The 14,366-nt window shown below is 38.6% G+C and overlaps 1 protein-coding gene across 1 annotated transcript in view; it reads left to right on the top strand.

Annotated features, from left to right (window-relative positions):
• Positions 1-14,366, top strand: part of ELAPOR2 (endosome-lysosome associated apoptosis and autophagy regulator family member 2) — a 206,617-nt gene that overhangs the window by 146,664 nt on the left and 45,587 nt on the right. The window contains 3 exon segments of the mRNA XM_043968893.1: positions 214-342; positions 7,062-7,152; positions 7,893-7,995. Of these exon segments, the coding sequence (XP_043824828.1) occupies positions 214-342; positions 7,062-7,152; positions 7,893-7,995 (323 nt within the window).

Here is a 14,366-nt window from a genome sequence, read left to right as displayed (position 1 = left end):
AAGTCACTTAACCCCAATTGCCTCACACACAAAAAACAAACAACAAAAATAATGATGTTTAAAAAAAAGATTCTAGAAACTTCTTCTCCCACTCCTTTCAATCCATCCCTCACCCCAAAACTAAAACATTATGCTGATGAAAGAAAGAGGGAGAACTTTTGGTACCACAGCATAGTTGGTGTTACTGTCTTCCTCTATGCTTGTTTCCCCTAGATTGCAAGCCATGCCCAGCAGGAACAGAGCCTGCTCTGGGGTTTGAATATAAATGGTGGAACATCCTGCCTGCCAATATGAAAACCTCCTGCTTCAATGTTGGAAACTCAAAATGTGATGGAATGAATGGTGAGTACAAATTCAGAGCTTTTTGTTATAGTCAGCCATTACAGGCAATTGTTTTCTGCCTCATCCCTGTATGAACATATTAAATGGTGGTGAGCAGGGACTTAGAATAGTCTTACTCCTATTTTCTATCACTTCAAACCTGGATGTTGTGGAAAAAAACCATGTTTTTTTTTCCCCATCATGGTAACAAATTGTTTCATTTTCTCATAAATGTAATTCAGTGCTTAAGAGAGGAGGTGTATAGTAGAGTGAATATTGAACTTTAACAAAAACAAAAGATGACTTTAAACCACATTTACTAATAACAATTATTAGTCATTAAAATAATTAGCATAAATATAATAATTAATAAATTTAATACTTTATCAATAATAGTAACAATGAATAATTTATCAATAATGATTGTGAACATTTATAGACAGCTTTAAAATTTACAAAGCATTGTATATCCTTTATCCCTTTTGTTCCTCACAACAATCCTGTAAAAGGCAGTGTGGGATAGTGGGTAGTAACTGGCCTTGGAACAAGGAAGACAAATTAAAATCTTGTTCCTGATATGTACTGGCTGTGTGATCCAAGGTGAGTCTGTTAACTTTCCAGTGTTCTGGAGTTTCAGAGAAGGTGCTGACCTGCATTGTTATAGAGGGAGTTTCTTTATCTGAGAGTTTTCTATGTCAGCGAAGTTACACATCTAATCCCTGTCTCAATAATCTCTATCCCTGTGGACATGATCACCACTCTTCTGCTCAGAAAAGGTGTAGTTCATGGTTTGTTGTTGTTCAGTTGTTTTAGTAGTGTCCAACTCTTTGTGACACCATTTGGGGTTTTCTTGACAAAGATGATGGAATGGTTTGCCATTTCCTTCTCTGGTGGATTAAGGCAAACACGGTTAAGTGACTTGCTCAGGGTCACACAGTACGTGTTTGAGACTAGATTTGAACTCAGGTCTTCCCAACTCCAGACTGGTCACTCTATCTACTGTGCTGTCTAGCTGCCCTTTGTGGTTCTGCATTGCCTACTGCATAAAGTCCAGGTTCATCAGCCTGGCATTCAAGAACTTCCTTTATCTCATTCCAGTATTCATATCCAGCCTTTTTTCACACTATTCTCCCTTCAGATGCTCTATGTTCCAATCTCCCACCTTCAGGAAACAAAACAAGAACCAAGAAAATGAAACTACACAATATCCTATAAGTGCATCATACTGACCTTTCCTCTGTGCAAGACGTCTTCCCCCAAATCTCTGCCAATTACTAGTTTGAAAGACCTTGCTCAAATGCCACTTTGTCCATTTGCCATACTTGATTCTCTTAGCCAGAAATTTTCTCCCTAATGAGTTCCCCATACCTTTGAAACCAAAATCTAGTCCTTATCCTTCCAATAACACCATGAAGTAAGTTCCAGAGGTGGTATCCCCTTTTACTGATGAGAAAAATTTGAATCAGAGATATTTTGATTGATTCATGATCACACAGTTGAGACAGGAGTCTCCCCTGATTCCAGGTCCAGAATTCTACTTATTACATTATATTAGTAAGTCACAGAAATCCAGCATTGGAAGGGACCTTAGTGGCCATTTAATTCAGCCTGTATTTGAAACCATATTCTCATTATAAAGCTCTCAACAAGTCATCATTCAACCTCTGCTTGAAGACCTCCATTGCAAAGAATTTTTTATCTCCTGAGGCGACTCATTACAGTTTTGGATAGCTTTAATTCTTTTTTTTGTGGGGCAATGAGGGTTAAGTGATTTGCCCAGGGTCACACAGCTAGTAAGTGTCAAATGTCTGAGGCCGGATTTGAACTCGGGTACTCCTGATTCCAGGGCCGGTGCTCTATCCACTGCGCCATCTAGCTGCCCCCCTAGCTTTATTTCTTAAGAAGCTTTTTTTTTTCCCCCAATATCTTTCCATGGCTCCTGATTCAACCCTCTGGGGCCAAAAAGAACAACTCTTCGAATATTTGAACATAGCTATAGTGCCCTCTCTGAGGCCTCTCTTACTCAGACTAGGCATTTCTACTTCCTGCAATATAGATCCTCACATGATATGGATCCAAGACTTGCACCATCTTGGTGATTCTTCTCTGAGTCACTCTCCATCTTACCAATGTCTTTTTTTTTTTTTTTTTTTTTAGTGAGGCAAGTGGGGTTAAGTGACTTGCCCAGGGTCACACAGCTAGTAAGTGTTATGTGTCTGAGGCCAGAGTCGAATTCAGATACTCCTGACTCCAGGGCCGGTGCTCTATCCACTGCGCCACCTAGCTGCCCCTCCAATGTCTTTCTTAAATGGTTGCTACTCAGACGTGGTCTGACCAGGGTTACTTCCTCATTTTTGAAAGTTTTTCCTCTTTTGATGCAGCCTCATACTGTTCTAGTTTTTCTGGCTGAACAGTACAGTGTGCCCAGCACATTGCCTGTCATGTAGGAAGTGCTTAATAAATGTTTATTGAATAGATGAATGAATTTGTGAATGAATGGAATGGATACCCTCATCTATAAATTGATGGCAATAATCCTATCCATAGAATATCTCCCTCACAGGATTATTTTGAGGACCAAATGAGACAGTATATGTGAAATTCTTTGTAAAGTGTTACATAAACACAAACTATTATGATAAGAGTGGATAGAGAGCTGGTCTTGAAATAAGGAAGACCTGGGTTCAAGTTTTACCTCTGGGGGGGGCAGCTAGGTGGTGCAATGAATAAAGCACCCACCCTGGATTCAGGAGGACCTGAGTTCAAATCTGGTTTCAGACACTTGACACTTACTAGCTGTGTGACCCTGGGCAAGTCACTTAACCCTCATTGCCCTCCAAAAAAAAAAGTTTTATCTTTGGCACATATTGTTTGTGTGATGTAAGTCACTTAACTTTTCAGTTCTCTAGGCCTATATAAGTCCACAAATTGCACAGAAGATATCAACCTCAGTTTTCTTATCTGTAAAATGAGAGCATTGGATTCAGTAGCTTCCATGTTTCCTTCCAACTATAAATGTATGCTACCTCAGTAAGTAGAGGGAGCTTCCATACTCAGGGTTTCCCTATACCAATGAAATCGCAGGTCCATCCCAATTTCTATCCTTTTATTACTCAGGCAGCAGCTTGAAAAGCTGAAAAGTGATGGACTAACAGTTAGTCCTTCATAAAAGCTACTTATTTCCAGTGCCCAAACAAGTGGGCATCTGTTAGATCTGCTCAGATGATTAAGGACTTTGTGCGGAGCAGTCTAGATTTTGAAAATAGTCATTTGAAAAGTTGGAGAAGACTTAAGTTAGGTCTTTGTAAAATATAGGGGCTTTGGTGTCTTTTGTACAATGGGGTTAATGGGACATAGGAGTAGCTCATGTTCTAGCTTATCTACTGTGTTGGAGGAAGAAGAAATAAGGTTTAGGGAGCAATTGCTGTTGGAGAAAACTTGAGTGTTTTTTGGACTCTTACATGACCTGGCTTGTATAGTATTGATGTCTGTGTTTTAATGGAGCTTGGTGTAATAATCAAACATGTACATTGGTGGAGCAGCCTCTGTGGTCCTTTATTAAATTCATATCCATTTGTCTTTGCCCATTAATTATGCTATTCTAAATGCTTACGTTTTTTGTCTTCCTCTCAGTTCTTCCTCCTTTCAACTCCAAGCAACTTGAACAGACTAGTAGATTATCAGTGGCCCAGTTGGATCTTTCTTGGCTTACTCTATTTTGTCAGCTAAGAAGGGGAAATCCCCTCATGCTCCATGAGAAGGGTCTTCATTATCTCTCTTCCCCTTTCCCTCCCCCTCTCCTTCCTTCTCTATCTCTGTCTCTCTTACCATTCCTTCCTCCCTCCCTCCCTTCCTCCCTCCCTCTCTGTCTCTCCTTCCCTGCCTCTCTCCTTCTGTATTTCTCTTTTTGTCTCTCTGTCTCAGATTCTATCTCTATCTCTTTGGCTTTCATCTCTCTCTCTGTTCCTCTCTGTTGCTCTGTCTCTGTCTTTCTGTCTCTGACTTTGTCTTTCTCCCTCTCCCTTCTCTCCTCCCTTGCCAATCTCTTCTGTCTCTCCCTTCTCCTCTCTTTCTCTTCTTTCTCCTTCCTCCCCTTCCTCCTTTTGCTTCCTCCTCCCTCCCCTTCCCTCCTCCCCTTTCCTCTTCCTTCCTCCCTTCCCCCACCCCTTCCTCCCTCTTTTCCTCTCCTCTCTTCATCTTCTGCCTTCCCTCCCCTAGTGTTGGCAGCCTGACATAGTTTAAAAAAACCACAACAAACTACCGGATTTAGTTGTCAAGAAGTAAAACAATCCTGGCTTCCGCATTTATTAGCTGTCTGTTTATGGAACAAGTCAGTTAATATCGCTGAGCTCACATTTCCATAGCTGTAAATTGGGGTTAGCACATTTTCACTCCTTACCTAACCTATTTGATTGTGAGGAAAGAGCTCTGTAAACTCTAAAGCTCAGTATAAGTGCAGGTTATTACCACTCATTCTGCCCTTTCCAAATTGAGTGTGGCAGCTGAGTGCAGCTCTATTGTACAGAGGGCAGCCCCTCTCCCCAATCCTCACTGTTAGGCAGCCAGAGTCCAACGATTACACCAGCCCACTACAGAACTTCCAGCCCCAGTTATTTATCTTTTAGCTGAACATTCCTATCCTCTGCCAAATCCATTAGACAGCTTCAAATTTCTCCTTATCAGTGTTGATTTAGAATGAGATTGCCAGTGTAGTACATTAGAATTTGGAAAGGAAATTGGTTTTACTTTAGAAAATATAGGCTTTGTAGAGGTACAGAACTATTAGCTTTCTTGTGAAAGTTTTTATTTTCAAAGCAAAACTTTAACTATTTTCTCATAGGGAATTTTATGAAAAATATCTTTGTTGGTATCAGGGAGCCTTTAAACACAGCATTTACTTTGCAGCTGAGGTTGATGGGTGGTACACTTCCACTTCAGGAGTTGTTAACTTTGAGTCTAATGATTGCTGATGATCTTTTTAAACTCATTTGAAGTCATTGCATGGGGACATTCAGTATGTAGAAATTAATTTTTTGTAGGTAGTTTTATTTTTTTAGGAAATGGGCATTTATTTGATGAGAAGAAAAAGAATGCTAGAGTGGATGTAAGTGATCTGGGAATATAGAAACTTGCATACTGATCCCAGCTGTGCCATGAACTGGCTTTGTGACCTTGTGTAATTCCCTTAACTTCTCTGGGCCTCAGTTTTCCCATCTGCAAAATGGGGTTGGACTAAAGGATACCATAGCTAAGGTCCTTTTATTAAAGTGGGGCACTGCTTCCAGGATGGAAGGTGCACTGTCCCAAGCTTAGGGAGTTTGAGGAGCTGTTCTCTAAGATACTTCTAGGAATTTGTAAGTCAAGCTTAGGGAGTTTGAGGAGCTGTTCTCTAAGATACTTCTAGGAATTTGTAAGTCCTTAGTTCTTCCAAGGTGGTATGATTTAAGGAGAGGTATGTTCACCACTCTTCTGGCCTGTGCTCTGGTCTGCAAGCAACCACAGGTCTGCTTCTCTGCTCTGGAAGCCAGAACAGAATCCTGCTCCACTGTGGCTGCAAGGTCTTGTGTGATTGTGCTCCTCCCCATCCTAGGAATGCCACCCAAGACTGTGACCACAGTCTGAGTTTCAGAAGTACCTGCTGTGGCAGCTGATTCCCAGGCTCCTGAGTTCTGGTTCACTGGGGCTGGGGCTGGGCTGGGGCTAGATCTGCATTGGCATGGCCTGTGCTAGGCTGCACTTCACTCTCACCCTGGTACCTTTCGTGTCAACCTTCTGAGTTGTCTTTGACTGGAAAATGATTTTACTCTGTCCTTTTGTGGGTTCTGCTGCTCTAGGAATTGTCTTATGGCATTATTTGAAAGTATTTGGAGGGGTCTTGGAGAGAGCTCAGCTAAGTCACTGCCTTTCCTCTGCCATTTTGGCTCTGCCCCTAGTCAACAACTGCTAAGGTCTTTTTAGCTCTAACATTCCATGATGAATCTTGTGGTTATTGTCTAAATTATATAGTGAAAAGACCATTGCATTCAGAACTAGAAGACCCAAGTTTAATTCTGAGCTCTGCCACTCAGCTCATTGGGGAATTTTGGATGGTTCACCAAACCCTTGAGAGCCTCTGTTTCTTCATCTGTAAAACTGGGATAATAACATTGGTATTAACTATGAGGGACAGCTAGTTGGTGCAATGGATAGACTGCTGGTAGTTTTGTGATTCTGGGTAAGTCACTTAATCATTGACTGCCTCAGTTTCCTCATTTGTAAAATTAGGATAATAACATCTACCTCTCAGGGTTGTTATGAGGACCAAAAGAGATGTTATTTGTAAAGCTTCTAGCATAGTACCTGATGCATAGTAGGTGCTTAATAAATAGTTGTTAAATTTTTAAAAAAGAAAATCTACCTTATAGGGTTGTTATAAGGGAAACATTTAGTAAACTATAAAATTACATGTGAATTGGTCCTACTATTCTTATTTTTTTGGGAGGTTTGTGGCTGAGATGTGGAATGCCATTAGTTTAGGAAATTTAGGAGGAAAATGTCTCTCCATTTATGCCAATCTACAAAAGTCTGGCAGCTAATAATCTTAGAAAATTTTCCAGGTTCATAGACAGCATGTGTCAGTGATAGGTCTTGGACAGAGGTATTCCTGACCCCCAAGGCTCACTCTCTATATCTTTATCACTAAATCATTCTACATTTCATTCTTCTTAATAAACATATGAATTTGGCTCTTATATTTGCAGGTTGGGAGGTCGCAGGAGACCACATCCAAAGTGGGGCAGGAGGCTCGGATAATGATTATCTGATCTTAAACTTGCATATCCCAGGATTTAAGTAAGGAAAATGACTGATTCACTGATCTTTAGAATTTTTGTACCTCCTTTCCCTTAGGAATACTTAAAGAGAAAATCCTTATATCTGTTAATACGGTAATACTCGGTGTACTAATTAAATTTATTGAGAAATAGTAACCACAAGATAATTATTTACAAACTATTTTATAGCATCAATAATCAGAGACTATTTTAACTGCTAGTCTTTCTTTAGTCATTATTTAATTTGCGGAAGCAACAGCTGGACTATTATGTCTAAAATGCTGCAGTAATAAGAATTTGTTGATGCTTTAGAGAGACAGAATGAGTTATTTGTTAGAGCTAGCTGTGAGAATATTTATGTCTTTTCTCAACTGTGTTCTTAATTTATGATGGCAGCGTGTGTAAATCAGTCACTCCCAATTTGTCTTGTTTAGCCCTTGTTGATGTCGGGCCCTTTTCAGAGGTCAGAGAAGCTTTATCCCATGATTATGTTTTCAGATGTTTCCATGTATGATGGTGTCATTTGCACTAAGAATGGCAAACAGCCACATTTTACCATGGGTTTCTAGGAGTCTATGATACTTTTTATTACAATTAGCACTAAACACAGTGAGAGGCAGAAATGGAATGAGTAACAGCAGGAGGTCAATGGAACTGAAGTTTTTTGGCTTTCGTTTTCACTAAAAACTCGAGCCCAATTTATCTCCAAATTGTATTGGGAACACATTGTAAATATTGCCTTTCTGCTTTGGCAAATAGGCCTCCAACATCCATGACGGGAGCCACAGGTTCTGAACTCGGAAGGATAAGTTTTATTTTTGAGACCATCTGTTCAGCAGACTGTGTGCTGTACTTCATGGTGGTGAGTGAAAAGAGCATCTTTCCAAAGCACATGACTAAGCTTGCTACTATATTTCAAGTGGGGATTTCATTGCTATTCAAATATGCAGAACTCATGTATTTTTATTTTTTTATTTTTCTGTTTTTTTTTCTTGGTGTTTTCCATAATTGGGACTGAATTTTTTCAGTGATAAAAATGCCATTCATGTGTGAGTCAATTTTAGAATTCCAGAAGAGCTAAAAGTCACTAATGGGCTTGTACCCCTAGTGAAAAAAATTGAAAACATGAGGGTAGTAAATATTCTCTCTTTGCCTTGCTTTGCCTCCCTTTGCCTTTGCTATACTTCAACCCACACTCCTATCAGAAACCTGGAAGATAGAAGTGGATGTGGGTGGAATGATATGATTAAGTAGAGATAGAAATAAGAGCACCAAAAAGAAAAGTAAAATGAATGGAGGATAGAAAAGAATTTAGAGAGTGGAGAGTATTAGAGAAGCAGACAAAAGTCATGTCTCAGTTGTGAGGTGGAATATAGATATATTATCTTGGGCACAATCTGCTCATTTCTCTCTCTTTAATGATGATCAGACAGAAAATGGCTCTTGGCCAGTGTATCTGTCCTATGACTAATGATGACAAATTAATAAAACAGTGGTCTTTATTGTGGAGGATAATAATTTGTTAGATTAAGTAAGTTTGTATTTTGGTTCAACTTCTAAATTGTTTCCAGTCAATGTGGCAAGGGTTTGTGATCATCCCTTTGACTGAAGAAGATCAAAGCCAATCTATTGCTTAGTAGATAAAACTCAGAGCAGTTCTTAATCTGAAGTCCATGAGCTTGGTTTCAAATATGTGTATGTAAATATATACAATATATACCACATATATATTTACAAGTATATACACGTGTATATATGTATACAGATACATATATGTATGGATACATATAAAATTCTATTTAACTATAATTAGTATTTTTTGTAACTCTATGTACTATATTTTATACATTTAAAAATATTATTCTGAGAAGGTCTTGAGGCTTCATGACACTGCTAAGGGGGTCAGAAAGTCAGGAGTTGCCTGGAACTCAGATGTCATGTAGTAGGTAGGGAAAAAAGGTGTGTTTTGAACCAAAGTTTTCCTGATTCCATATCTAACACTCTATTTAATACTCTTTCCTGTTCCCTTCTCTCCTCCCTCCTCCTTTCCCATTCAAGAAGCATTAATTAAGCTTCTATTGTATGTAGAAGTGTTCTAGGCAAATGTAAAATTATTAAGATAAGCTCAGTGAGGGTAAGGACTTTACAGTCTAGTAAGGGAAGAAGACACATGGATAACTATGGTGTACACTGATACTTGGTATAAAGTGAAGTATTTTGTGAAGTCAGGAGGAAGGTTGTTTTGGACAGTGGGAGAGAGGGGAGAGAGAGAGTGTATGGTAGGAAGAGAGAGCAAGGAAGGCTTTTAATAGTGGATTTTAGTGGTATTTGAGTTGGACTTTAAAGAATGATCAGGAATTGAACTGTCAAAGAGAGAGATAACAGGGCATTCCAAGTGTGGAGAATAGTGTTTACATAGACATGGAGGAAGGGAATCACAATGTAAGTTCAGAGGGCAGCAGTTTGGCTGGTTCTGGAGTGCTTGGAGAGGGATGATACAAGATATAATTGGCTATTGCTTAGGCTTTTTTTGGGGGGGGGCAGTGCAATGAGGGTTAAGTGACTTGCCTAGGGTCATACAGCTAGTAAGTGTCAAGTGTCTGAGGCCAGATTTGAACTCAGGTCCTCCTGAATCCAGGTCCAGTGCTTTATCCACTGTGCCACCTAGCTGCCCTGATACAAGATATAATTGGAAAGGCAGATTGAAGAAGGTCTTGAATGACAAGCAAAGAATTTAAATTTTTAAATTTATTTTAAATTTTAAATTAATTAATTAATTATTTTTAGTGAGGCAATTGGGGTTAAATGACTTGCCCAGGGTCACACAGCTAGTAAGTGTCAAGCGTCTGAGGCCGGATTTGAATTCAGGTACTCCTGGCTCCAGGGCCAGTGCTCTATCTACTGTGCCACCTAGCTGCCCCAAGCTAAGAATTTTAAACAGTACTCAGTAAGCAGGAAGGAATCACTGATGGATTTTGATCCAAGGAGAAACATGATAAAACTTATGCAAAAGCAAGATTAATATGACAGTTTTATGAAAGATAGATTGGAACACAGAAAGGCAGGAAGACTTGTTAGGAGGATATTAGAATAGTTGTAATGAGGTTAGTGGCAATAAGACTAGAGAGGAGAAGATGGATATCAAACTTGTTGTTCAGTGCCATCTGACTCTTCATGACTCCATTTGGGGTTTTTTTGGCAAAGGTTCTGAAGAGGTTTGCCATTTTGTTGTCCAGCACATTGTCCAGATGAGGAACTGAAGCAGAGTTAAGTGACTTGCCCAGGGCCACATAGCTAGTAAGTGTCAGAGACTGAATTTGAACTTAGATCTCCTGATTCCAGGGCTAGTGCTCTATCTACAGTGCCATCTAGCTGCCTCAAATATTGCTGAGTTGCTTTGTCTGGCTCTTCATGACCCCATTTGGGGTTTTCTTGGCAAAGATACTGGAGGGATTTGCCATTTCATTCTCCAGCTCATTTTACAGATGAAGAAACTGAGGCAAACAGCGTTGTGACTTGCCCATGGGTCACACAGCTAGTAAGTGTCTGAGACCAGATTTAAACTGGAAGAAATATGAGTTTTCTTGACTCCAGGCCCCATACTTTATCCACTGCATTACCTTACTGCCCCCAAACTTGTAGAAATTGTTGTTGTTGTTGTTTGTCCTTTATTCTCGAAGAGGACCACAATAGATGTGATGACTTGCAATGAATTGGATTTAAGTGTGCAAAGTCACTAGCCTCACTTTCTCCTCTGAAGCCATCTGGGTACAAAGACCAGATATGTTATTACACAAGTGGAGATGGCCTGGGTGTTTTAAGGTAGTTGGGGTTAATTGACTTGCTCAAGGTTGTTGTAGGAGTAGAAAGTCCTTTACATAAGAGGTGAGAGAGAGAGGTTAGATTTAATCCCAAACTTTTATCATATGTTCTAGGAATTATGGACTGTGTTTGGGTTTCTCCTTTGAAATATTAGAGGTATAGAATTTTAAACATTTATCTCTAGTTTAATAACTTCAGTGAAGGTAGAGCATATTACTTAACCAAAGATGACGTTTTATCAAATAAGTATATGGGTGCGAATTATTCTTCTCTGCCACAGTTTGATCTTGAAATATTCAGGAAAAATCTCATTTTGTCATTAAAAAGGATTGTCTTTAATAATAATTTCCATATCATCAGAGATAGTTCATAAAAACAGTACTTTGATAATTTGATCATAACAAATACTAGGTAGTTAATACTTTTATAAAAAAAGATTTTCTCTTGCCTCTATCCAGGAGCAAAAATACTCTGCATAACCAGATGACTTGATTGATTGTATCATTGAGACACAGCATGGAAAAAACATTGTATCTTGACCGTGAAGACCTGGCCTAAAGGCCATATCTTTCTACTTACTAGGTGTGGTGTTGGCCAAGTCAAGTCATCTTGTAAAATTAATTTTTGTGGAACGGAGATGATATTTTGTACTACTTACCTCACAGATACATGAGCCATGAGGCAGAGGAAGTTATATTTGTGTATGTGCATATATACATACACACACATATACACATACATGCATATATATACAATGTGAGACATGAAAAAGAATGTATATAGACTTCTATAGCCATAATGCTTTCCATAGATTTAAGATGCTATTTTTTTTTGGTAAAAGAATAAGAGGATTAAGCTTTGGTCTTCCATCAAGTGGTAGTTACCACTTAACTATCAATCCTTCCTTTCTCAGTCATACCAAATATACTCCCAACCCAGTTACAAACAAAAATATACAGAAAAACAGAAGCTAGGAGGAAAAAAGGGAAGAGAGTGGAGATAGCTGTGTATACCAAAGGCTGCACTCTGGAGGTAGAAAGAACACTGGCTCTAGAGACAAAGGACCTTAGTTCAAATTCTGCCTCTGGCATTTACTATGCGACCTTGGGAAGGGATGGAAAGAGAATAAACATTTAATTAGCATCTAGCATCTGTTAGGCACTATATTAAGCACTTAATAGATATCATTCCATTTTTTTTTTTTACAACAGCCTTGGGAGGTAGTTGTTTTTTATTATCCACATTTTACAGTTGAAGAAATTGAGGCAGAGGTTGAATGACTGTGGCCAGAGTTACAATCTAGTAAATGTCTGCAGCTGCATTTGCTCTCGGGTCTTTCTGACTCTAGGCCCAGTACTCTATCAGATGCTTTGGGCAAGTCACTTCATTTTCCTGGGCTTGTTTCCTCATCTGTAAAACCAGAAGATTGAACTTGATGGTCTCTGAGGTCTCTTCCAGCTCTACATTTAATTTCACTTGCTTTTACTTATTTCAGTGAAAGTGATCATTGTATAATATATGTATGATATCACACTCTCAATTAATTGACTTTGTAGAAAAACTGTGGAACATATTGCAGATGGGATTTGTATATTCCAGAACACCTCCAAATCTGAATTCCAAAATTGTCTGTCTAAAGCCTTCAGACAAAACATTCGTAAGACTTTAAAAATATAAAATTATCCCTTCTACATCACGACTTTCCCCAGATTTCGGTGTATTGCAGGTCAGCATAAGAAATTAAATGGGATTTTTGGGGGAGTGTTGAGGAAGCTGCAAAGGCTAGCAGATGACACAGAGAAAGTTTAGAAACTCAGAAATGCATGAAAGATGTCTGTAGTATTATATAATACTATATCACATTTTATGTTTTAATGCCATAATAATTCAGACTTCTTCTCTGGTATGAAGTGGGGGGGGGCAAAAATTTTATGTGGATTTTCTAGATGATGGGGGTACTGCTCCCCTAATCCCTATAATATGGAAAGGATAACTGTGTTAATTATTGCGATTAAGGTTCAGAAATCTGAAGCATCTGTCCAACAGCAGCAAGGAGAACAAAATTTGTGTTACCTAGGGAGTATAAATTTGGTCAACTGAATTACTTAAGTCCATTTGTCTATGTTTTCCAAAAAAAATTTTAAAGTTTTTACCTTTCTACCTATGTAAAATTTGGGTTAAAACTTCCCACCTCTATTTTTTTTTAAACTTAAAAAAAGCCTTCCCTCATCATGCATAGAATTAACCTTGGGTTTTGTAAGGCTATGCTAGAAAAATATGTCTGGCACTTTCCAACAAGGTTGAAGGACTTCCAGTATGGGCCTAGAAATGTCCTTTGTCTTTGGACTAAGCTAGTTAAGTTTGGAAACTCATCACCAAGTGGGCCACTAGGTGATGAATTTTCAAGACATCAGAACTCTTAAAGACCCTCCACCAAGTCACAGAAGACTTCTGGTTTATTTCAATGGAGGGCAGAACCACACTAATGATTGTATAGATCCTTGAAATTTTTATTGTAAACTAAACACTTGTTGTTGTTGTTGTTGGGGCGATGAGGGTTAAGTGACTTGCCCAGGGTCATACAGCTAGTAAGTGTCAAGTGTCTGAGGTCAGATTTGAACTCAGATCCTCCTGAATCCAGGGCCGGTACTTCATCCACTGTGCCACCTAGATACCCTTAAACTAAACACTTTTTGCAGGTAGGTGGTACAGTGGCCAGAGTGCTGAGCCTGGAGTCAGGAAGAGTAATTTTCTTTAGTTCAAATCTGGCCTCAGACACTTATTAGCTCTGTGACCCTGGAACCCTGTTTGCCTTAGTTTCTTCATCTGTAAAATGAGTTAGAGAAGGAAATGGCAAACTACTCCAGTATCTTTGCCAAGAAAATCCTAATGAGGTCATGAAGAATTGTACATGACTGAACAACAACAAACATCTTCTACTTTGCTAAAGTTTTGAGAGGCAACTTTAATAACAAGTATTCTGATTTATAGGTTCTGATGTTTATAGATAGTCCCATACTTGTGTAGTCTTGAGAGAATTTAAGAGACCTGGAACTTTATGAATGTGGTCCCTGTTCAAAGCATTTAAAAGTACAACTCATTTAATAATCATGGTGTCCTGAGGTTTTACTATGGTGCCTGGCACATAGTGCCTAAGAATACTTTTTTCATTTATTCATTTATTTATTCATACGTTCATTCATTCTTTCATCTAATTGTGTATACATAGAATCTTCCTAAAATATTTTTTTATATCTTAGTTTAATATCTTAGTTCGTTTTTAAGCTTTAGTAGTTTAAAATTGCAATAAGACTTTGGGGATACACTGAATACACATACATTTTCTGAATTCTGTTATTCACATATATTACATATATATCTTTATTTAATATAATGAAATTATATTAAGAC

The sequence above is a fragment of the Dromiciops gliroides genome, chromosome 5 (assembly GCF_019393635.1).
Source record: "Dromiciops gliroides isolate mDroGli1 chromosome 5, mDroGli1.pri, whole genome shotgun sequence".
NCBI lineage: Eukaryota > Metazoa > Chordata > Mammalia > Microbiotheria > Microbiotheriidae > Dromiciops > Dromiciops gliroides.
The sequence above is the reverse complement of the archived record's forward strand: the minus strand, read 5'-3'. Positions and strand labels throughout refer to the sequence as shown.